Source organism: Oncorhynchus keta, chromosome 7, assembly GCF_023373465.1.
Source record: "Oncorhynchus keta strain PuntledgeMale-10-30-2019 chromosome 7, Oket_V2, whole genome shotgun sequence".
In the NCBI taxonomy this organism is placed as follows: domain Eukaryota; kingdom Metazoa; phylum Chordata; class Actinopteri; order Salmoniformes; family Salmonidae; genus Oncorhynchus; species Oncorhynchus keta.
In genome coordinates, this window is record NC_068427.1 from 24,175,354 (window position 1) to 24,201,945 (window position 26,592).

The following is a 26,592-nucleotide window of genomic DNA, read 5'->3' on the forward strand; positions in this document are numbered from 1 at the left end:
GGGAAGATGGAGGACAGGGGTCACAGACAGATATAGAATGCATAGAACCACGGTACACTGTGCCCTGACGCAGGGTAATCTGATCTTTGTACCTCAAAATCTATATAAGCACACTCAAAATCAAAGCCTTTTCTAGAATGAGATATGTGTTCTTTTTATAGGGGTTATCACAGTTCTTAAAGAGGCAGCGGTGCGGTGGAGACCGCAGACAACAAAACATTACCTGGAAGAAAAAGTCTAGAATGGCAGGCTGGTTGCCAGGTGACCGGAGCGTCTCCATGGCGACGGCCTCCTGTAGACACTCGGCCTGCTCCTGCTGGAACAGCACCTCGGAGACATACAGCCTCACACGCTCGTTGGTCATGTTCACACACAGCTGGGAACACACACACACAAGTTAACATGCAAGTAAATGGTGTGTGGCAAATTCACACGGGACTAAAATTACAGATGTGGTGCTTTGTGCTTGTACGCATAATTACATTACCCGACCTCCCTCAGTAAAACTCATGCCGTCTGATAAGAGTTAAAGTAACATGTAAGCCTAATGTCCTGGTTTCACCATAGGCCTAGGCTACTACGCAACAATGTATAGGCATATGCAATCACCACAAATGGCTCACCAGAACTTCCTGCACTGCTCACATGCCTATCTCAAACCCTCACAAATACTTTGGTTAAAAATGTAATAAAACAGTGAACTTTAAGAGTTGAGAAATAATAATAATAAGATTAAAGGAGCAGGTTTATTTCCATTTTCGGACTTATAAATAATGTATATGTTCCCATTTATTCTTGAAGAATATAACTTAGAAATGCCTCTTGAGCTTCGTTTAACTTCCTTACCCAATCAGAACCCAAAATATAAGCTGGTTTTACTCCAACGTTTGTAAACAAAGTAAATGTAACCAAACACTATGTAGTCTCAGAACATGGTGAAAAATATCATTTTGATATCATGGATTCGTTGCATCCATAGCTCTGTCTATGAATCTGAGGGTGGTTACATTTCTCTAGCCAGATCCCTCAGGTTTTACTGAAATAGGGGTGGGAAGAATGCTTTGTTATTGTACTGCTGATTGCCACTTTAAAGCTCTGCCTCCTCTCCATGATATGGAGCCCCCAATCCAGAGCCAAGAGCTGGCTATATGTCTATAGCTTACTGTAGCTACTGTACTGCTATAATAAAATGTGCCATTGTTTACTTAGAAGTTTAATAACAGGGCTTAGCTACAGGTAACTGCCAAAATAAAGGAAACACCAACATAAAGGGTCTTAATAGGGTGTTGAGCCAGAACAACTTCAATGCACCTCAGCATAGATTCTACAAGTGTCTGAAACTCTATTGGAGGGATGTGACACCATTCTTCCATGAGAAATTACATCATTTGGTGTTTTGTTGATGGGTGGTGGAAAACACTATCTCAGGCAATGCTCCCAAATCTCCCATAAGTGTTCAATTGAGTTGAGATCTGGTGACTGAGAGGCCATGGCATATGGTTTACATTGTTTTCATGCTCATCAAACCATTCAGGGACCATTCCTGCCCTGTGGATGGGGGCATAATCCTCCTACGGGGGCATAGCCATAGTAGCCAAAATAATGGCCTGCCCAGCATTTTTATACATGACTCTAAGCATGATGGGATGTTAATTGCTGAATTAACTCAGGAACCACACCTGTGTTGAAGCACCTGCTTTCAATATACTTTGTATCCCACATTTATTCACGTGTTTTCATTATTTTGGCAGCTACTTGTATATTGCACAATGGCATTAAGGGTTCAATGCAAATACCTCTTGATTTTCATAGTTAATTTGCTTAATATTGGGATGCGAGAGCTGTCACTCCCCTTACTTTAAGCAATCACAAATCAAAGTGCCAAATATTTCTGTCCAGTCCATGAAGTTGCAGCTCATGCCATTACCATGCCAATTTTAATGGTGGCACCCAGTCACAAATAAGCATTGGATCCAAAATCAAAATATTCAAAGTTATGCAAAGATGCTATTTTTATATGACAAACACCCAGAACATGTATTTAAGGTTTGTTTAGATTGTAAAATACTTCCATTCCCCTTTAACATGTATTGGATATCACAATGACATGTAAGAAACATCAGAAATAATTAAATTGTGGGATATTTAATTTACGTATATGTATTATTATATATATATATATGTATTTTAGACTAATTATACGTCTATGACAGCGTCAGTCAGTCAGTCAGTCAGTCAGTCAGTCAGTCAGTCAGTCAGTCTCAGCAGGTGTTGATGTCTGTAAAGCATGAGCTCATTAAGGAAATGCTGAGCAGGTACAATACAGCTCTGACGAACAAACTCTAACAAGCCCAGGCCGCATTAATGACCCTGATCTGTGTGTGCATCGTGTGTGTGCCATGCGCACACTAAATTATCATGCTTGTTTTGTTGACACCTGCCCCTCCCCTATCTCTCCAGAGTGTAATGTGTAATCCAGTGATTAGTTGTCTTCAATAACAGACAGGGTCTCCTCAAACATGGACCTGAACACTGGGACACAGGCAACACACTGGGGGAAGGAGGGATGAGGGAAGAATGGGCCTGAAGGGGTCGAAAGGGGGCGGAGGGGGAGGATGGAGGACGAGGGATGTTTAATCCCCAATAAATGTCTACCAGTCTCTTTCTTTCATCCACGTTTACCCATCTCTCTCCTATACCTCTCTCCATCTCTCTCTCTCTGTCTTTCTAAGATTCCCTTGTCAGGTTAGATCTGTGAATCCCCCTCTTCCGCTCGGATTAAAGAACATCCTGAGAGGAAAGCAATTGACATCTTACCACTTCCAACACACACACACACACATGGTTTGATCAGGGGTGGTCCCAAGGGGAGTGTGGGAAAGCCGAGGGCAGCATGGGTAAGCACTTATTTCCTTGAACACCTCCAATGTTCCACTCGGATTAAAGAACATCCTGAGAGAAAAACAATTGACATCTTACCACTTCCAACACACACACACGCACGCACGCACGCACGCACGCACGCACGCACACACACACACACACACACACACACACACACACACACACACACACACACACACAGATATAGAGACTTCTAGCTAAACTCTCTTATCCTTGTTCGTACAGGGGAGAAGTCCATAAGATCTAGAGACCACAATATTTATGAATGAAAGAACAGAGAGAGAGAGTGATGGCTGAAAGAAAGATACAGAGTCAAAGGTATTGTGTCTGCTTTTTTATCCAAAGCAACTTTCAGTCATCAAACCTACTATCCTGGCTTTTGCAAGAACCATGCTCTACTAACTGAGCTACAGAGGACCATAAAATAAACACTGCCCTGTGGTCCTGGTCTCAAAGGGTTAACCTAGACCTGTTATATAGTTAGCAGGTTGATACCTCTAAGACCTTCTCCACAGCCAGAAAAGATGACCGTAGCTCAGTCTGGCCTTGATGTTCGAACTATGTCTATGACTTGAGAATACCTCAGACATACTAGAGCCATAGATCAAGACTCAATACAACTGGAAGGAGTGGAAACACATATATAATATGGGGTGGGGAGATCCATAATGTGGGTGTTGTAAAATGAACGTACCTGCTCAAATCCATTCCTCTGGAATTCCTCAAACCCAAAGATGTCCAGGATTCCAATCTCAAGAGCAGGGTCTCTTTGGGAGAGGTGTGGAGGAGGGGAACGATCAGAGAAGGAATTCACAAACAGTGTGACAGCTCCTCAGAGGCCATGTTGGTGTGTGTCCCTGTTCGTGTCTATGTTTGATTTGGAGTGGTGTGGCTAGAATATAATATAATAATATATAATATAATATATATTGAATGGAAAAGTGTGTGTGTTCGCTGAAGTATATACAGTGCATTCGGAAACTATTACTATGAAGTCTTACACATTTTGTCATGATACAGCCTTATTCCAAAATGTATGAAATTGTTTTTTCCCTCATCAATCTACACACAATATCCCATAATGACTAAGCAAAAACAGGTTTTTTATTTTTTTGAAAATATATTTAAAAAAACTAAAAACTGATATCGAATTTACATAAGTATTCAGACCCTTTACTCAGTACTTTGTTCTTAGGTATGACGCTACAAGCTTGGCACACCTGTATTTGAGTAGTTTCTCTCATTCTCGCACAGCTATTATCAGGTCTCTCCAGAGATGTTTGATCGGGTTCAAGTCTGGGCTCTGGCTGAGCCATTGAAGGACATTCAGAGACTTGTCCCAAAGCCATTCCTGCGTTGTCTTGGCTGTGGGTCGTTGTCCTGTTGGTAGGAGAACCTTCGCCCCAAGTTTGAGGTCCTGAGCTCTCTGGAGCAGGTTTTCATCAAATATCTCTTTGTACTTTTCTCTGTTCATCTTTCCCTCGATCCTGACTAGTCCCCTGCTAAAAAACAATCCCCACAGCATGATGCTTCCACCACCATGCTTCACCGTAGGGATGGTGCCAGGTTTCCTCCAGACGTGAAGCTTGACATTCAGGCCAAAGCGTTCAATCTTGGTTTCATCAGACCAGAGAATCTTGTTTCTCATGGTCTGAGAGTTTTAGCAAATTCCAAGTGGGCTGTCATGTGCCTTTTACTGAGGAGTGGCTTCAGTCTAGCCACTCTACCATAAAGGCTTGATTGGTGGTGCTGCAGAGATGGTTTTCCTTCTGGAAGGTTCCCCCATCCCCACAGAGAAACTCTGGAGCTATGTCAGAGTGACCATCGGGTTATTGTTCACCTCCCTGACCAAGGCCCTCCTCCCCTGATTGCTCAGTTTGGCTGGGCTGCCAGCTATAGGAAGAGTCTTGGTGGCGCCAAACTTCTTCCATTTAAGAATGATGAAGGCAACTGGCACCCTTCTCCAGATCTGTGCCTCGACACAATCCTGTCTCGGGGCTCTACGGACAATTCCTTCGACATGGTTTTTTCTCTGACATTCACTGTCAACTGTGGGACCTTATATAGAAAGGTGTGTGGCTTTCCAAGTCATGTCCAATCAATTGAATTTACCACAGGTGGACTCCAATCAAGTTGTAGAAACATCTCAAGGATGATCAATGGAAGCAAGATGCACCTGAGCTCAATTTTGAGTCTCATACTGTAGTAAAGGTTCTGAACACTTATGTAAATAAGGTATTTCTGTTTTTGAGTTTAAATAAATTTGCCAACATTTCAAAATAATTGTTTTTGCTTTGTCATTATGGAGTATTGTGTGTAGATTGATGAGGAAATAGTTTTATTTAATCAATTTTAGAATAAGGCTGTAACGTAGCAAAATGTGGAAAAAGTAAAGTTGTCTGAATACTTTCCGAAGGCACTGCATATGAATTATTGCATATTTTGGTGTGTGTGTACATGCATGCGTGTGTGAGAGAGAGAGTGAGAGGGTTAATGCAAAAAAACACATTCCAGAAGATAATAGTGCTTATCAAACATGACGATAAGGCTGAAAAATATCAACACACCAAGACCAACGATTCACTGGCCTCCATCTCTACGCTGTCTGTGTCTGTGTCTGTGTCTGTGTCTGTGTCTGTGTGTGTGTGTGTGTGTGTGTGTGTGTGTGTGTGTGTGTGTGTGTGTGTGTGTGTGTGTGTGTGTGTGTGTGTGTGTGTGTGTGTGTGTGTGTGTGTGTGTGTGTGTGTGTGTGTGTGTGTCTGTGTCTGTGTCTGTGTCTGTGTCTGTGTGGTCCTTCTGTGGCTCAGTTGGTAGAGCATGGCGCTTGTAACGCCAGGGTAGTGGGTTCGATTCCCGGGACCACCCATACGTAGAATGTATGCACACATGACTGTAAGTCGATTTGGATAAAAGCGTCAGCTAAATGGCATATTATATTATTATTGTGTCTGTGTCTCTGTCTGTCTGTGTGTGTGTCTGTGTCTGTGTGGTCTCTAAGTCAACTTTGCGTGTGTTAGTACATAAAATGCAAACTATTCCAACTCTCCAGTGTAAACGATATGTTATGAGTGATAGTATCAGTGTTGTGTTTCTGACAGGCTTGCATGTGCTATTGTTGAGTCTGTGATGATGGACATATGACAGAAGGTTTTTAATGGGTATCTGTGCTGGCTGCCAATTAATTCCTTGTAGTGTTTACAGTAAAAAATGTACATGCCTATGATACACATGCACAGAGACGCGCGCACACACACACACGTTGCCCTACCCCATGTTGTCGTCTTGCCCCTGTAGGTAGTAGTTGCTGTTGTTGACCAGGTAGCTGAAGAGGCGTCCGTACAGGGCTTTAGCCAGCTGGTCTCTGTAGTGCTGTGACATCTCCACCGTGTGACGCCGTGTGATGACATCACCTGAAGGAAGCAAGAGGGTAAATGCCATGGTGACCTGGGTCTGACAAACGGTTACCATAGAAATAATATTTTCATCTTACAGATGGGAAGTATGTTTGTATTGTGAAGTCAGTAAATGTTTGGGAAAAAGACGAGGACAGAGGGTGAGTGATTACCTTTGAAGTATTGCACATCTGAGGTGAGGGCAGAACTAAGGTCATCAGAACACACCTGTAGCATTCCAGACACTGGAGCGAGAGAAAAGGGGGGAGTAAGAGAGAGAGAGAAAAGGGGGGAGAGTAAGAGAGAGAGAGAAAAGGGGGGGGAAAGAGTAAGAGAGAGAGAGAAAAGGGGGGAGTAAGAGAGAGAGAGAAAAGGGGGGAAAGAGTAAGAGAGAGAGAGAAAGGGGGGAAAAGAGTAAGAGAGAGAGAAAAGGGGGGAAGAGTAAGAGAGAGAGGGAAAAGAGTAAGTGAGAGAGGGAAAAGGGGGGGAAAAGAGTAAGAGAGAGAGAGAAAAGGGGGGGGAAAGAGTAAGAGAGAGAGAGAAAAGAGAAAGTGAATAACTAAAGTGACAGAAGAACATAAAACAGAGACAGGGAGAGGGTGGAAAGTCTAAAGTTCAAGCTCAGTTCAAGCCTAAACTTCAGTCACTGACAAAGAGACAAAAACAGTTTAAGATATGACGTGTCACACTCTGACTAGTACTGATGGTGCTCGGGAAAAAACAAGGTCAAATCATAACGTCAGTGATCTTCAGGTCGGAAAGTCGGACCTCTAGAATGATTCCAGAGTTTCCGACATGGAATTCGAAGTTGGATGACCTTTTAAAAAAAAATCCCAGTCGGAGCTTGTTTGTTTCAGAGTTCCCAGTTGTCTCAAACACTTTGAAGTCGGAAGTCGGAGATTTTGGTGGTCCCAGTTGTTTCCCAGTTGTCTCGCTCCAGCCTACATAATTCATTCTGACATCACTCAGCCGACATGACGAGTCGATCTCCGCTAAAACTCATCACCGCTTATATGCTGGCAGCGCTTAGTCATCCCTGAGGGCATATGAACGAGCACGAGCACAAAAACAGTGTGACAGGAACTCAGAATCCCAATGACCTCACGTCTCCTTGAGAGGGCCCTGTTTTGGTGTGCGAGATTACATAATTTGTCTACCCTCTGTGAGGTCAGGGTGTAGTAGTGTATGTGTGTAGTGTAGTTGTGTCTTGTAATGTAGGGAGTAATGGGTTCTCTTCTCACAATGGCAAAAGCATGAGAGGGAACAGGGGCTCACCAAACAGGTGACTATAGCAGACTGGCTGAAACACCAACAGCAAATACATTACAGAATGGGAGAGAGTCTGTGTGTGTGAGAGAGAGAAACAAAGAGAGTAAAATAGGTCCTCAAGGACAATCCAGAGACACTATTTGCTGACTGTTGCAAGGAGGGGAACGTAAGCAACTTCATTTTCCACAAAGCCATCCCTTGGCATGGCACAGTGCTATAAGAGCCCACTACCCCTATGTCAAGAAAGAGGGTATTGGCCCATGGTGGAAACTCAGAATAGTAGACATTGAGGAAATTGAAACAACCTTTGTCAACGTGTAGAAGTCTGGTGCAGGGCATCCTCATACAGTTGCAGCAGGACTTTTACGGGATCAGAGAGAAAGAAGGCACAGCAGGAAAAGCTCTCTCTCTCTGTGACGACTCCCCCGTCCTGAGTGAGTCTGATCACACCTGTTCAAACTGTCCCGCAGACGAGGATAGTCAACCCCCATCACTGAACACAACAAGGCCCCACAACTGCACTGCTCATCCATCATTGATAGGATAAATTGACTGAGCTGGAGAGAGACATGGTTGAGCTCGGAGAGCTAGTCCACACAATCCAGACAGAACAAACTCAAAAAACAGACCAGCACAATAATATCCCTCCCAACAAGACCCGGAGGGCAGAAGGTGGAGCTGTCTGGGAGCGCTGTCTGCTCTACGGACTGAGGTGAGAGAACTTAGAGGCACACTGAAGGAGGAGGTGAGAAAGCTGAGGTGTGACAGAGTGTAGGACACTCCCCCAGAGGAGCCAGTAGAACAGCCCACATCAGACCCGGACCACAACCTCAACACCACAGTGGGACAGACAACAACAGGACCCACCAACTCAACAGACCCCACCCCTTCCTAACAACCTCCCTGTCAGCTCCCCTGATAGCCCTTTTCACACGGGCACAAATGACCTGAGGGCCCAGCAGGTAAAGTGGCCACAGCACTCAAGGGAGTGATTGAAAAAGCTTATTCCACTTTCCCCAATGTACAAGTCTCCACCCTGCTACCACAAAAATACTTTCACGCTGCCACCATACAGCAGGTGAATGCGAGTATTTCACGAGCCTGTGCCTCAAAACCTAATGTATACCTGGCCCACCACTCCGTCCTGGCCTTGAACAGCCTTTACGACCATTCAATCCCAACTTTTGCCAGGACCCTGAAGGACGTCACCCTCAACCGTAGCCCCAGCACGTCACACAGGATCAACAGAGCAATGGACAACAGACCTGCAAGACCCCCTCCTGAAGGACCTGCACCGAGAGATCCCATGCCAAGAAGACCTAAACCCAGAGCACAGAATCACCAGCCACACTCCAACCAGCTAAGAACACCCTAGGCAAACCCTGGCCACACCCTATATTGGCCCCCCCATATCAGAACTATGCCCCTTCTGCCCACCCCATTCCCCCCACCCCTGCGGCAAGGACCTCAACATGACAGGACAAGACATATGACCAGACAGTGAGCAAAGCAACAGGCCCAACCCCCATTACACCCGCCCAAGCCCCATCCTGCGATCCCATCCTGAGGTATGTATTAGATGTGCAACATGCTCTGCTCACACCTACTGTGCCTAAACCACACAAAAACAACACTAGACAGTGTGAAATGCAAAGCTTTTACTATCTCTTCCTGGAATATAACAGGTCTGAGGTCATCTGCCTTTGGCCTAAAGAGCAGGAAACCAGACTTCATCAAAGAAATTAGAAATACAGACATTGTCATCCTACAAGAAACATGGTATAAAGGAGATGGACCAACTGGTTTCCCTCTAGGTTACAGAGAGCTGGGAGTCCCATCCACCACACTACCAGGTGGGTGGTATAGAGGAGATGGACCCACTGGTTGCCCTCTAGGTTACAGAGAGCTGGGAGTCCCATCCACCAATCTACCAGGTGGGTGGTATAGAGGAGACAGACCCACTGGTTGCCTTCGAGGTTACAGAGAGCTGGGAGTCCCAACCACCAAACTACCAGGTGGGTGGTATAGAGGAGACAGACCCACTGGTTTCCCTCTAGGTTACAGAGAGCTGGGAGTCCCATCCACCAAACTACCAGGTGTGAAACAGGGAAGAAACTCAGGGGGTATGCTAATTTGGTATAGAGCAGCTTTAACCCACTCTATTAAATGAGTCAAAACAGGAACATTTTACATCTGGTTAGAAATTAATAAGGAAATGATCTCAACATAGAAATATTTCCTTGTGTGTTACCTATATCCCCACAATAAAATCCCCATACTTTAACGATGACAGCCTCTCCATCCTAGAGGGCGAGATCAACAATTTCCAGGCCCAGTGACATGTACTAATCTGTGGCGACCTAAATGCCAGAACTGGACAAGAACCTGACATCCTCAGCACACAGGCGGACAAACGCCCACCTGGAGGAGACAGCTTTCCCTCCCCCATATGACCGGCTAGACAAAATTATGACAACATAACCAACGAAAGCGGTTCACAACTCACGCAGCTCTGTCGGGCGCTGGGTATGTACATAGTCAATGGTAGGCTTCGAGGGGACTCCTACGGTAGGTACACCTATAGCTCATCTCTTGGTAGAAGAAATGTAGACTACTTTATCACTGACCTCAACCCAGAGTCTCTTAGACCATTTACAGTCAGTTCACTGACACCCCTATAAAATAACATTCTACTTGAACAGAACTATACTCAATCATGAGGCATAAAAACTGAAGGAACTGAATAATATTAAGAAATGCTATATATGGAAGAAAAGTGTGGAAATCTTCCAAAAAACTATTAGGCCACAACAAATTCAATCCCTTCTAGACAATTTCCTGGACAAAATGTTTCACTGTAATAGTGAAGGTGTAAACTTGGCAGTAGAAAACCTAAACAGTATATTTGACCGCTTCCCTATCAAATCTCAACATTTCAAGAACTAAGAACCTAAGAAAATGAACAACAATGACAAATGATTTGATGAAGAATAAAAACCTAAGCAAAAAATTGAGAAACCTATCCAACCAAAAACATAGACCCAAACCTAAGTCTATGCCGTCACTATGGTGAATCACCAAAACAATACAGAAATACCCCATGTAAAAAGAAGGAACAGCACGTCAGAAATCCACTCAATGTAATGAAAGAATCCATAGAATTGAATCTCTTCTTTGAAAATTGGAAAACTCAAAACAAACAACAATACAAAAGAGTTATCTATCCAAAACGAAGATGTATGGATAAACCACTTCTCCAATCTTTTTGGCTCTATAACAAAGAACAAACAGCAATAACATATACATGATCAAATACAAATCTTAGAATCAACTATTAAAGACTACCAGAACTCATTGGATTCTCAAATTACATTGAATGGACTACAGGCCAAAATACCAACTCTCTACCAAAAAAGGCCTGTGGGGAATATGGTTTCCTAAATTAAATGATAAAATATAAAGACCACAAATTCCAATTGGCTATAATTGAACTCTTTAACATCATCCTCTGGCATATTCCCAATATTTGTAACCAAGGACTGATCACCCCAATCCACAAAAGTAAAGACACATTTGACCCCAATAACTACCGTGGGATATGCGTCAACAGCAACCAACCTTGCATTATCAATAAACAGCAGACACATACATTTCCTCAGCAAAAACAATGTACCGAGCAAATGTCAAACACGCTTTTTACCAAATTACCATACGACAGACCATGTATTCACCCTGCACACTCTATTTGACAAACAAACAAACCAAAACAAAGGCAAAGTCTTCTCATGCTTTGTTGATTTAAAAAAAGCTTCAGACTCAATTTGGCATGAGGCCCTGCTATGCAGATTTATAGAAAGTGGTGTTGGGGGAAAACATACAACATTATATAATCCATGTACACAAACAACAAGTGTGCAGTTAAAATTGGCAAAAAACACACACATTTCTTTCCACAGGGCCAGGGAGTGAGACAGGGATGCAGCTTAAGCTCCACCCTCTTCAACATATATGTCAACGAATTGGCGAGTGCACTAGAACAGTCTGCAGCACCCGGCCTCACCCTAATAGATCCTGAAGTCAAATGTCTACTGTTTGCTGATGATCTGGTGCTTCTGTCCCCAACCAAGGAGGGCCTACAGCAGCACCTAGATCTTCTGCACAGATACTGTCAGACCTGGGCCCTGACAGTAAATCTCAGTAAGACAAAAATAATGGTGTTACAAAAAGGTTAAATTGGCATGACCACAAATACAAATTCCATCTTGACTTATAGCACACAAAAAATGACATACCTCGGCCTAAACATCAGCACCACAAGTAATTTCAACAAAGCTGTGAACGATCTGAGAGTCAAGGCAAGAAAGGCCTTCTATGCCATCAAAAAGGAACATAAAATTCGACATACCAATTAGGATCTTGCTAAAAAATACTTGAATCAGTTATAGAAACCATTTCCCTTTACGGTTGTGAGGTCTGGGGTCCACTCACCAACCACTCACCAACCAATCACAAAATGGGGCAAACACCAAATTGAGACTGCATGTAGAATTCTGAAAAAAATATCCTCTGTGTACAATGTAAAACACCAAATAATGCATACAGAGCAGAATTAGGCTGATACACGCTAATTATCAAAATCCAGAAAAGGCCGTTAAATTCTACAACCACCTAAAAGGAAGCAATTCCCAAACCCTTTTGTACTTGCATATTGTCACAACACTTTATTTCACTTCTGTTTATTTTCTATTTCCCTTGGTTTGGCAATGTAAACATGTGTTTCCCATGCCAATAAAGCCCCTTAAATTGAAATTGAATAGGGAGAGAGAGAGAGAGCGGGAGGAGAGATAGAGAAGGGGGAGGGGAGGAGAGTGCAAGGAGGAGACTGGAGGAGACTGTAGCAAAGCTGTTGTAAACAATAGGATGGATAGTGACACAATTACTACTGCGTAGCTCGACCTCCCTCCCCCCTCTCTCCCCTCTCCCTCTGCTGTCAAACTGGTGTCAGTGCATAGTGTTGGCCCAGGTTACATGACAGGGGGATGCTGACCTCGCTCAAGCAGCTGCATGTTGGAGGGGTAGGCGGTCTCAACGTCTGTCAGTGAAATGAAGCTGAGGTCCCCAACTTGCAGCACCACTGACAGCAGCATAAACACACTGTCCATCTCCTGATGGAGAGAGAGAGAGAGAGAGAGAGAGAGAGAGAGAGAGAGAGAGAGAGAGAGAGAGAGAGAAGGGGAAGGGAGAAGGAGAGAGAGAAGGTTGAGGAGGGGAGAGAGAAGGTTGAGGAGGGGAGAGGTCGGGTGGGGTGGGGAGAGAATAAGGGAGTTGTTATTGTTTTTACTCATGAAGTAGTGAAATCACACATATACTCCAAACCCCTACCCCCTAGTCTCCTCCCAAAGAGTCAACTTCCATCTTTTGAGCTAAAATATGTTCTCCAAACCCCTGAATCCCCCTTTCCCCTTTCCCCCTTATCCCTAAACCTCTCCTCTCTCCTTATCTAACCTCTTCTCTCTCTCCGATCTCCTTATCTAACCTCTCCTTTCCCCTCCCATCCCCTCTTTATCTCTCCTCCCTCTGTTTCGCCTCTACTCTTCCCCCACCTCTCTCTCAATTCAATTCAATTCAAGGGGCTTTATTGGCATGGGAAACATATGTTAACATTGCCAAAGCAAGTGAAGTAGATAATATACAAAAGTGAAATAAACAATAAAAATGAACAGTAAATATTACACTCACCGAAGTTCCAAAAGAACAAAGACATTACAAATGTCGTATTATGTATCTATATAGTGTTCTCTCGCTCTCTATCTTTCTCTCTGAGGACACTTACTGATATCCCCCATTACCCAACTCTGATCCCTCAACGCTCCTGGATAGTTTGCATGTGTGTGTGTTATAGGAGCTGTTATTAGTCTCTGTCTGACACTCTATGCAATGTAGAGAGTCCTACAGTAGGAGAGGAGAAGAAAGAGAGTGGGAGAGAAAGGAGTGATTGAGGTTCTTCATGAGTCATTCCCAATGAGAGCATAGGGAGGCACCGATGGGTAGTCTCTCTCTCATCCCCCTCTCTCCCCTTCCCTCTCCATGTCAATCGCCCCTGTCTATCTCTCTCTCAATTCAATTCAATTCAAGGAGCTTTATTGGCATAGGAAACGTGTTGACATTGCCAAAGCAAGTGAAGTAGATAATATACAAAAGTGAAATAAACAATGGAAATTAACAGTAAACATTACACATACAGAAGTTTCAAAACAATAAAGACATTACAAATGTCATATTATGTACAGTATATATACAGTGTTGCAACGATATACTTCTCAGGAAGTACTCTGTCCCCCCCACCCACCTCCCTCTCCAGGTCAATCTCCCCTGTCTATCTCTCTCCCAGCAAGCACTCTTGCCCCCCATCACCCCTCCCCTCCCCTCCCCCCTCCCCCCTCCTACATTATCAGCTGCTGGCTGTGGGAGGGATTAAAAGCTGACTTTCTGGTCACTCAGTGCTGACAGATGCTGACTGCAGCCTATACATAGACTGTGATAATGTGATGAGAACACTTATTCTGTACACACACACCAGACAAGGTAGAGCACAGTACAGTCTGTAGATATAGCTAGTATACTAACATGCAGAACCTCACACGACCATCACATGCAAGCATGCTCACAAGCAGGGTGGAAAATTTACTTTTTGGTCTACCAGCCACTGTGGCAGGTAGATAAAAAAAAATATATATATTTTTTTAAATATATAAAATACAATCAAAATATTGTTTTCGCCATAATTACATCAACGTCACAACAAGGAAAAACAGATGATATATTACTTCATTTCATTTTTATGATTTTTATGATCTGCGTATTTTAACCAATGTATGTTAAAATAAATAATTTAGATACAATAGTTAAAACATATAAACTGTTCTACAACTGAACATCAAGAATAAACAAGTGCCTGCCCTGCCACAAAATGCTGAGTGATACGGTTTATTTATTATTATAGGGCTCTATGCTGACATTTTTAAAAGGCTACATGAGTAGAAAGGTAGAAGCACACAGATGAATCTAGGAAAACAATTAAAATATTTGTGTGTTTTAATTACAAAAAAATTACAAAAAGTTCATGAATAAACGTTTATGGGAGTGATCCATGCTCAATCAAGCACAATCATTATGTGTGAGAAACATTTTTAGCTGCCCCTTTTAAGGGACAGGCAGTTACTGTGGTAATTTGGGCACTTGCTTTGCTATGTCTTCCTAGCAGCAGACAGTTGCAGCAAACTCAAACTAACATTGAAAAACAATCTAGCGTATAAACAAACTGACGTAACTGGCAAATAAAAATAAAAGTCACACTTTAGTAGCCTTTCTTGTCATTTCGAACAACTTAAATATGTGGGCTTTGGATTTTTTTTAATGTTCCCAATTGCTCTGGAGAAATAGATGTTCTTAATGTCCAACCCTGCTCACAAGGGACAGTATGTGTACCCACCAGTGGAAGCTGGTGGGAGGAGCTATAGGAGGACATTTTAATGGCTAGAATGTAATAAATGGAGCGGTATCAAACCCATCAAACATGTAGAAACCACATGTTTGACTCCATTCCATGAATTCCATTCAGCCAATACAATGAGCCTGTCCTCCTATAGCTCCTCACCCAGCTTCCTCTGGTACCGACTCACCCTATAGACTCATAGATATACACACAGCCATATGTGTGGCAAATGACACATGCAAACTCATGCACGCACACACACACAGTGTGTTACTGTACCAGTTTGTTGAAGCCCAGAGCTCTGAGGGCCTGTTTGATTGCAGTGAGACGGTCTTTACTCTGAGTTGAAGCTGAGGCCACAGGAGGGGAGTCTTCTGCAGGAACACCTGCACTCAGGTACCTTGAAGACACAGACAGAGACCAGTGAGAGACAGCTATCACACTATACACAGACATGATCAACTACAGTACAGAGAAGAGCAGCAGGTAACAACACTAGAGAGAGAGTTCAGACATACTGCACTGACTAGATATCACCGAGGGACTAAAGAAATCATATTTGACCCTGAAACAAGAAAGCATGTCAAAAGGTCATTTAAAGCATGGTGGTTGAGCAGGTATTCTCACGCTGAGTTATTTGTAACCAGTCACAGCTATCTCCTGCTGAGAAAGCGAGGGAGGGGAGGGGGCGAGAGTTGGGGTCCCCAAATGGGCTAGAGTCGGAGGGCTTTTGATCACGCAGTCACAGCATTAAATCAGAGGCTGTAGCGTGCATACCAGGGCTCAAAACCCTCATCCAGGTCACTGGATATCAGACAGGGATGCTATCACACGCCACAACACACACGCGCACACGTACACGCACACTAACACACACACATTTTACAAACTCAGCATGAGACACCATCTCTTCCTCTTGCTAGCAGGTGACTTAGGGGGGCTTCTCACCCAGATTGAACCAGTTTCCTTCTCCAAATGTTAAAACATTTTACAAACTCAGCATACCTTCCTATATTAATGGAATTTGCATGGCCTTATTACCTGTGAGACAGGACATTGTTGAGGTACAGACTTGTGAGATAGGATGTTTTTGAGGTACAGGCCTGTGAGAGAGGACATTGTTGAGGTACAGGCCTGTGAGATAGGATGTTTTTGAGGTACAGACTTGTGAGATAGGATGTTTTTGAGGTACAGGCCTGTGAGATAGGATGTTTTTGAGGTACAGGCCTGTGAGAGAGGACATTGTTGAGGTACAGGCCTGTGAGATAGGATGTTTTTGAGGTACAGGCCTGTGAGAGAGGACATTGTTGAGGTACAGGCCTGTGAGAGAGGACGCTGTTGAGGTACAGCCCTCTGATACAGGACGCTGTTGAGGTACAGGCCTGTGAAACAGGATGTTGTTGAGGTACAGACCTGTGAGACAGGACGTTGTTGAGGTACAGACCTGTGAGACAGGACGTTGTTGAGGTACAGACCTGTGAGACAGGACGTTGTTTTGAGGTACAGACCTGTGAGACAGGACATTGTTGAGGTACAGACCTGTGAGACAGGACGTTGTTGAGGTACAGACCTGTGAGACAGGACGTTGTTGAGGTACAGACCTCTGAGACAGGATGTTATTGAGGTACAGACCTCTGAGACAGGATGTTATTGAGGTACAGACCTCTGAGACAGGACATTGTTGAGGTACAGACCTCTGAGACAGGACGTTGTTGAGGTACAGACCTCTGAGACAGGACGTTGTTGAGGTACAGACCTCTGAGACAGGACATTGTTGACGTACAGACCTCTGAGACAGGACGTTGTTGAGGTACAGACCTGTGAGACAGGACGTTGTTGAGGTACAGACCTGTGAGACAGGACGTTGTTGAGGTACAGACCTGTGAGACAGGACGTTGTTGAGGTACAGACCTCTGAGACAGGACGTTGTTGAGGTACAGACCTCTGAGACAGGACGTTGTTGAGGTACAGACCTCTGAGACAGGACATTGTTGACATACAGACCTCTGAGACAGGACGTTGTTGAGGTACAGACCTGTGAGACAGGACGTTGTTGAGGTACAGACCTGTGAGACAGGACGTTGTTGAGGTACAGACCTGTGAGACAGGACGTTGTTGAGGTACAGACCTGTGAGACAGGACATTGTTGAGGTACAGACCTGTGAGACAGGACGTTGTTGAGGTACAGACCTGTGAGACAGGACATTGTTGAGGTACAGACCTGTGAGACAGGACGTTGTTGAGGTGTAGGGCACTCTTCTCTTCAGGCGACAGGCCCTCAGCCATCAGGTAGAAGATGTTGAAGTTGTGTTGCTGACGAGGCAGGTGGACCACCCGGGACTTCTCCAACATGTATGTGTATATCCGCGCTAAACACACACACACACACACACACACACACACACACACACACACACACACACACACACACACACACACACACACACACACACACACACACACACACACACACACACACACACAAAATGTAATCCACATAATAACACATGCTCTGTCAATAAACTTTAAACCATATGTAACCAGTAGTAGAGGAACACACCTACTGTAAAAACACCTATATAAACCTACACACACATTGTAATCTTAACAGAGTTATCCATTAAGATACCACTCTCAAGATTCTTAAACCCAGGCCACAGATCAAATTATCGAACAAAAAACCTGTCCTTAAGTCAAATTCATCTTTCATACACAGCCATTACGTATGAGTAAATCAATGTATCTATTTCAATGTGGTTCTGTAGGAATAACAGAGATTGAAGCCTGACAGGTTTACTCATAGAGTTATACTCCCCCCTGTTGGCCATACATCAAACTGCCTTTTAATTATAAAGAGTACATTGACAGCATGGGCACAGAAAAGAACAATGTGAATCATCCGCTTGGCGTTTCCACAATACTAAATATGATAATATGATAGTGAGCGGAAGCCCAGTAACCGGCAGTGGGAGAAGATGGAAGGAGATTGATTTTGGCCAAAATTCTGTTCATTTTGTCTTTGATTAAATATTTGATCTCAATACAGTTTCCTGTTCCCAAAACTGGAATCAATTACAACGTTTGTAGATTTGACCCTTTGCCAAAGTTGTAAAAAATCACATTATTTTGAAGGAGTGCAAAGGTGAATTGAGTTATTGCACAAGCACACATCACTGAGTAGGCGGTCCCTAACAGAAACATGCATGTGTATGTTAGAACGGACCAATAGGATCTCACCAGCTCATGCTGGGCTGTGCCCACCTCCTTGCTTGTTCTGCCCACTATGACTCACTTGTTCCCATTGGAAATGACAGGCTGTGGTCTATCTTGGTTTAGTTATAATGTGATTTTCCATGAGGGTGTAGTTAGTGGTGTATTAATCTGAGTAGACATTGAGTAGTGTAGTTAGTAAGTCCCTTTGTTAGTTATAGAACAACCCCCTGAGTAAAGTTGTAGTAGTCTGTACCTCTGAGTAGTGTCTTTCTCTTGTCACAGTACTGCAGGCTGAGTAGTTTGATGACGCGACTGGAGTTGTCATTCATGGGAGTCTTGGCATGACCAAACGCCTCCAGGATACAGTTCACCTACAAGCCACCACATAATATATAGAGAGACAGTGTTATATACTGTACAATACAACCATCAATATATCCACTGTCACTTTCTGGGTTGGACATATTCATAATTATTTTTAGTGAATACATTTTTATACAGCTAAGACATGCATTGGTGATGGCATGTTCATAGATACACAATTGTGTTAATGTGAACTAATATACCTCGGTAATTTGATTCACTGAAGTTTTCTGAAGCAGGTGTGTGAGTGTGAATTACCACCTGCCGCAATGACTTCTGACTGTCGCAATACAACTTCTCTCCACCAGGGGACAATATATCCCCACTGACTGATTGTCACACTCACCTGTCCCTCTGTGCTCTCTAAGTGTTGACCCAGATATGTTATCTCGCACCAACCCATGACTTCATCTGTGGAGATACAGTTCCACTATAGCCAAGCAAGAGCTTTTCTCGCCTCCCTGTTCAACAATGATGTGTACCTCTGAGTTGTTAAGGTCATAACAGAAAGACTAATGAAAAAGTGTTCGGTTTGTGATAAGGAGCACTGCTCGGACTATCAAATAGCAAGAAAGTGTTCATCTTCAGTCATTCAGTGTAATAATACTCCCCTAGCATGCTAGACAACAAGAAAACCATTAGAATTCTGACAAAATGTCGATGTAAGGTTGAATGCACTGACAGTAGTCCTTGCTCTTACTAAAGGGCTCATCTAATCCACTGCTTCCAGACAAGACTGGTTTAATACAGTGTCATTGCAATTGATCACTTCATATAAAACTTTCTCACACAATGTCCTAATCATAATGGCTTTTCATATAATGGTCATTTCCTGTCCCATTGTACTCAATGTTCTCCTTCAATGGGTCTCACCAGTATGCTTTGAATCCGCGGCCAGAAACGATCGCTGAGCACCTCTCACTGTCCAAGGTGAGAGGAGTAATAAGAGAATCGACGGCATTTAGATGCTATGGCTTCCTCTCGGGGACAAATGGGCCAATCACAAACACAATGGGCTTGTGTCATCATACAGAACCTAGCGATGGCTATCAAGGAAATAAAAGGACCTGTACCAACCTAGGGGTTTTGATGTAAAGGCCAGCGTGCTAACACAGATCATTTGGTCCGTGAATCCACATCTCAAATCACTACACCACAGGGACTCTGTAACAGTGGACTGACCACCCACTGAGCTAGTCTGTCTGTCATGTTCTATTCAACTTCCATTGTCCTCCAAGAGTGGATTCATATTTTTAAGACAACCAGGGCCAGAGTAAACCAGACTCACTTGATTCATCCTGGGCTCAAGAGAGAAGCCTTTGGGGCTGGATCTCACTGCCAGGTGTCTCACTATGTGTTTACAAGCCTCTGTCTTCCCAGAACCACTCTCCCCACTGCAGAAAGAGAGAGAAACACAGAGAGATAGAGAGGTAGAGAGAGAGGTAGAGATAGAGGCTTGTTAATGTAGTACGGGTGATTAGACATACGTAGCAAAAAAAGACAGATGTGTGTGGCTGTCGGTGTCCATGCAAGGGTGTGAATATCTGTGTCTGTGAGTGTATCCATGTGTGTCAACATTGTGAATGGTCTCAGGTGTATGGGTGTGTTGTGTGGCGTGAGTCATCTGGGTGTAGCCCAGGCTCCTATTTGTCACATCCGTCAAACTCCTCCACCCGCCTGACATCACTCCTCTGGGGTACCATTTCTCTTTCTCATCCCCCCATCCCATTCACAATCTTGCAACTAGTCATTACAATGGTATTGTTTATCAAGTGGACACTATCATAACAACCTAGCCTATGGTGATAATGCAGGTGCTATGTGACTTTTTAGAAACATTTTGTAATTAATTTTCTTTCTTTATTCTAGTGAAGGCTACTGAAAGTGAAGACCTATGGACGTTTCTTTGGGTTAGTGGAGATGGCAAGTGGAGCTCATGGTCATATGTACTCTTCATCTAGTTGCTCCTCTAGCATCCACCCACTGGGCATCTCACTGAGGTCATTCGGGTTAGGTTGACTGTGGTGAACTACACTCATCTGCTCCGTGGGAGACTTAACCTAACAGTTGGACATACTGTAAGATCTGTCTAACTACACAACACACACACACACACACACACACACACACACACACACACACACACACACACACACACACACACACACACACACACACACACACACACACACACACACACACACACACACACACACACACACACACACACACACACACACACACACGCAGAGCAGAGGCCAGCTACGTTACACAGATGGCAGATGGCTTTAGGAGGTAATTTAAGCCCCAACTAATGACAGCACTGTGTGTATTTGTGTGTGTGTGTGTGTGTGTGTGTGTGTGTGTGTGTGTGTGTGCGTGCGTGCGTGCGTGCGTGCGTGCGTGCGTGCGTGCGTGTGTGTGATTTTGTCCTCTTATTAATGACCCTGCTGAGAGTATGAACACAGCAGTTTACCTCTCTTTTCATTTACAGAGCCCTATTAGAATTTAAGGGTGTTTTGTGCTTCTGAGCATGTGCCCATACCCTGGCCTCCAGGGATCATGTGTACTGAATGTATATGATTGTGTAGGTGTGTGTACCCTGCCCTTGAGGCACCTAACATTTTGACTGCCTCCAGCCCAGTGGAGCATGGAAGACTGCAAATGAGGTGTGTGTGATGAATAGCCAATGGCCGAAATGCATTAACTTGCTGCCAGATCCGTTGCGACTCAGCATGAACGTTGGTGGAGTGCCGTAACGGGTTTAATTGCAATCAGGAAGCTGCTTCCATCCAGCCAGGCCCCTGAAGCCATTCATTTTTCTGTGATCGTTTAACAGGTCTGGGCCGAGACTAAGGCTCATTAATCTCTCTGGGAGCATTTAACTGACCTGCAGGGGTGGGTTTGAACAAACTGGGCAGTGGTCCTCACTTCACCATTCACCTACTCTAAATCATTTACTGATGCTGAGTTAACAATCTACATTTCAATTTTAGTCATTTAGCAGATGCTCTTATCCAGAGTGACTTACAATTAGTGCATTCATCTAGATGCTACAACAACATATCACAATCATAATAAGTACATTTTCCCTCAACAAAGTATTTATCAGCAAAATCACTGCTAGTGGGAAAAGAGGAGGGGGGTGTGTGAAAATGATTTAAGATACTCTTCAAAGAGGGGGAGGGTGAAAATTAAGGGGCGTGAAAATTATTTAATATAATCTTCAAAGAGGGGGGAGGGTTAAAATGATTGAAGATCCTCTTCAAAGAGGAGGGGGGAGGAGGAAATTATTTAAGATACTCTTCAAATAGGAGGGGGGGGGGGAAATTATTTAAGATATTCTTCAAAGAGGAGGGGGATGGGGGAAAATGATTTAATATACTAATCAAAGAGGAGGGGGGAGGGGGAAAATTAGTTAAGATACTCTTCAAAGAGGGGGGAGGGAGGAAATTATTTAAGATACTCTTCAAAGAGGGGGAGGGGGGAAATTATTTAAGAATTTAAGATACTCTTCAAAGACAGGGGAGGGGGGAAATTATTTAAGATACTCTTCAAAGACAGGGGAGGGGGGGAATTATTTAAGATACTCTTCAAAGACAGGGGAGGGGGGAAATGATTTAAGATACTCTTCAAAGACAGGGGAGGGGGGAAATTATTTAAGATACTCTTCAAAGACAGGGGAGGGGGGAAATTATTTAAGATACTCTTCAAAGACAGGGGAGGGGGGAAATTATTTAAGATACTCTTCAAAGACAGGGGAGGGGGGAAATTATTTAAGATACTCTTCAAAGAGGGGGGAGGGGGGAAATTATTTAAGATACTCTTCAAAGACAGGGGAGGGGGGAAATTATTTAAGATACTCTTCAAAGACAGGGGAGGGGGAAATGATTTAAGATACTCTTCAAAGAGGGGGGAGGAGGCCATATTGGCATGTATATTGGCATACTCACAGAGGCCATATTGGCATGTGTTTAGTGAGTGTGTGTGTTTGTGTGTGTGTATGTGTGTGTGTGCACATTTGTGCATCCATTTGAATGTGTGTGTGTTTTTTCTCTTTCTGTGTTTGTGTGTACCTGAGGATGAAACATTGCGGGCGTCGCTCCTGCAGCATCATGTGGTAGGCCCTCTCTGCTGAGGAGAAGATGTGAGGAGGCAGTGAGGAGCACAGACGCCCTGAAGAACTCAGATACAACTGACTCACCTGACAGAGAGAGAGAGAGCGTGAGAGACAGAGAAACAGGGATAGAGAGACCACATAAGTGTCATAATCCTTAACAGTTACATAGAGAGAATAGTTACAGCCCATTCTTACATGACACACTGACATGCACGCACACACCCGCACGCATGTACGCACACACCACTTGGTTTCATCCTTACACAGATCTAACCTGCGTATACTTTTACAAGTGTGTGTCAGAGGAGACTGGTGGGAGGAGCTATAGGAGGAAGGGCTCAATGAAATGGCTGGAACGCAGTCAAATATGTGGTTTCCATAAGTTTGTGTTTGATACCGTTCCATTGCACCCATTACAATGAGCCCGTCCTCCTATAGCTCCTCCCACCAGCCTCCTCTGGTGTGTGCGGAACACAGCACTCTGACAAAGTGTGGCTTACAACTCACCAGTCCTGCACTATGGCCACGTAAACCAACAGTCAGAAACAGACAGAGCAATTAGTGGTTAGTTGAAACGGTGGCGTTGAGGTGGCGTTTTAAAAGGCAGTGTTTCAAAGACTGTTTCATGCTGCTAGTCTACTACTGTTAAGCTTATCTATTCTCATAGGCTGCACTGTAGAAATATAAAACAGTAGTACACATTGTGTGCCTTGCCTCGGCCTATACCACTGACTAAACACATTGATTTAGCAGAACATCAAACAGACTAATAGCTGAATGCTGACACTGGGCTGGACTGTGTCCGACTGACTGACTGCCACTTAGATCAGACGGGCATGGAGGCAATGGTGAGATTGGTTGTACACAGCAGGGAAGGATGGGGGAGAGAGAAAAGGGATGGAGAAAGAGTGGGAGAAAGGGAGGAAGAGAGGGAAGGGAGGGGCAGGAGCAGGAGCAGAGATAGCTTTGTCTGACTGTTGGAGGACATCTGAAGGACAGAGCAGCGGAGTTTGAGTTTGTGTAAAATACATACAGAGAGAGGAAAAGCAGAGAAGGAGGGGATGGGCAATGGAAAAAAGAGAAAATACACACATATGCCACCCTGTCACTTGGTTGCCATACAGAGAACACACACACCTACATGTTGCCCTGAAGCCTTACATAACAGCCATTAAATCCTCCCCCACACCTAGTGTATTATATTTCAAGGGTTTCTGTGGCACTAATCATGTACAGTACAGCGTGGCTTCTCTCCACTCCTGTGCTAGCCTGAGACACATCAAACACTACATACAATGCCCACAAGCTCCCAATCCCAACCCAAGCCAAGCCCCACAAACCCAACCCCTAAACAAACATTCCCCAGTCCAGCAAGCCCCAAAAATCCAGCTCCAAATATCACACCGCTCCAAATATCACACCACTCTGCCCAGCCCTTTGCCACAGTACCAAACTCATCCTCTGATCCCTTTCTCAAGCCAGACTCAATCAAGCCCCAGGCAGTCCCCAACCCCAAACGTCTGCCCCATCACCGAGCAGATGTGAGTGGGATTAGAGGGGAGGAGAGGAAGGGGGTTGTTTTTGGTAGAAGGGGTAGACAGACATCAGAGGGTAACAGCCTGTTAGCAGCAGCTCACACATGTTGTGACATATGTCTCTCTCACTCTCTCAGGTGGAGTGTGTGTGCGAGGCTTGGGTGTGTGTTAAATTCTGCCAGATTTGAGGTACAGATATGGGGGGAGCGATGGAACTGCCAGGGAAGTCAGGCATCTGTCCGAAACCAAGCTAGGGGTACCCCACCCCCTCCACACACACACCTCCTAAACCCCCGTTTGATGGGCAAACTCTAAGCTGCCATTAGGGCAGTGGGCTGAGTGATGATTGTCATCTTGTCATATTGTATTTCGTCAGACAGTGAGCACAGATTGTCCCACTGATGTGACTATTCAGCTGTCATTGCTATTGTAGACACAAGGCATGGTATGGCAAACGCACCACATGTGAGGTACGGCAAACATAGCCTACTATAGGTTAAACCTGTGTCAGAAATAACTAGGGAGGGATTACATGTGTACTTTATGTTAAGACTGAAAGAGACATGTTTCTGTCAGCGTTACGTAAATGCACGCCTGATACAGGAAGATGTGTATGCATTACATAAATGCCTGTCTAGGCTACGGCCCAGCAGATATACAGTTTGTGTGTGTGTGTGTGTGTGTGTGTGTGTGTGTGTGTGTGTGTGTGTGTGTGTGTGTGTGTGTGTGTGTGTGTGTGTGTGTGTGTGTGTGTGTGTGTGTGTGTGTGTGTGTGTGTGTGTATTGTGTGTGTTGTGTGTGTGTGTGTGTGTGTGTGTGTGTGTGTGTGTGTGTGTGTGTGTGTGTGTGTGTGTGTGTGTGTGTGTGTTTTTCTGAACTGGATCTCTCCCTGGCCTAGTGCAGAGTCAGCCCTCCACTGTATATCACTGACAGGAAGACACTACATTATTAATGGACCACATCAAGGCCCACTTCATCCATTCATAATAAACTAATTATACACACAACAGGAAACTCAATACACACACACACACACCACATACTGTTAACATATTCTCTGTGTTATATTGACAAGATACATTATAGAGTATATACAAATACAAAACATAAAGATACACCCTAGCTAGAGGAAAATAAAGACAAAATGTATGTGTTTGTGTCAGCCTAACCGCTAGAAACAGATGTTAATTTGGGATGTTTGAAAAGGTCCTGATAATGTCGTAGGCACAATTATTGGTATTATTATTTTTAAATCACTGCACTGGGCACAAACTCATGATGCTCGGACTTGAAGCACACTGCTTTGACTGCTCATACTGTGCTATGGCATTTTTCGAAGCTCCAGCAAATATTGAGAATACTTGATGATACTTAATGGTATGAGGTCAGTTGATTTGCAGTGCCCTCCCCAAACCATCGCCCTAACCTTAACCACTAGGAATGAATGCCTAAACTGTTAACATTTTAGTTGTTTCTGTTCTAACCCTGTAACCACGTGGAATTAAACCTGTAACCATGCGGAATTAAACCTGTAACCATGCGGAATTAAACCTGTAACCACGTGGAATTAAACCTGTAACCACGTGGAATTAAACCTGTAACCACGTGGAATTAAACCTGTAACCACGTGGAATTAAACCTGTAACCATGCGGAATTAAACCTGTAACCATGCGGAATTAAACCTGTAACCACGTGGAATTAAACCTGTAACCACGTGGAATTAAACCTGTAACCACGTGGAATTAAACCTGTAACCATGCGGAATTAAACCTGTAACCATGCGGAATTAAACCTGTAACCACGTGGAATTAAACCTGTAACCATGCGGAATTAAACCTGTAACCATGCGGAATTAATACATAAAAAATAGACGTTCATCCATAACACAGTGGTTTGCGAAAGTATTCATCCCCCCCTTGGCATTTTTCCTATTTTGTTGGTTTGTAATAATTTGATTTACACAACATGCCTACCACTTTGAAGAGGACAAATATTTTTTCTTGTGAAACAAACAAGAAATAAGACAAAAAAACAGAAAACTTGAGTGTGCATAACTATTCACCCCCCAAAGTCAATAATTTGTAGAGCCACCTTTTGCAACAATTACAGCTGCAAGTCTCTTGGGGTATGTCTCTATAAGCTTGGCACATCTAGCCACTGGGATTTTTGCCCATTCTTCAAGGCAAAACTGCTCCATTTTCAAGTTGGATGGGTTCCGCTGGTGTACAGCAATCTAAGTCATACCACAGATTCTCAATTGGTCTGGGCTTTGACTACGCCTTTCCAAGACATTTAAATGT

General features: G+C 43.9%; 1 protein-coding gene across 3 annotated transcripts in view; it reads right to left on the reverse strand.

Moving 5' to 3' along the window:
* The window catches only part of LOC118372757 (unconventional myosin-XVI), a 260,749-nt gene that overhangs the window by 85,856 nt on the left and 148,301 nt on the right, over window positions 1-26,592 (reverse strand). For all 3 annotated transcript variants that reach the window (XM_052522327.1, XM_052522326.1, XM_052522328.1), the window contains exons 13-22: window positions 22,713-22,840; window positions 19,925-20,030; window positions 18,527-18,644; window positions 17,282-17,429; window positions 15,340-15,460; window positions 12,613-12,730; window positions 6,470-6,541; window positions 6,173-6,314; window positions 3,599-3,671; window positions 224-376 (exon numbers count right to left, since the gene is read on the reverse strand). In XM_052522327.1, the coding sequence (XP_052378287.1) occupies window positions 224-376; window positions 3,599-3,671; window positions 6,173-6,314; window positions 6,470-6,541; window positions 12,613-12,730; window positions 15,340-15,460; window positions 17,282-17,429; window positions 18,527-18,644; window positions 19,925-20,030; window positions 22,713-22,840 (1,179 nt within the window). The remainder of the gene's footprint in view (window positions 1-223; window positions 377-3,598; window positions 3,672-6,172; window positions 6,315-6,469; window positions 6,542-12,612; window positions 12,731-15,339; window positions 15,461-17,281; window positions 17,430-18,526; window positions 18,645-19,924; window positions 20,031-22,712; window positions 22,841-26,592) is intronic.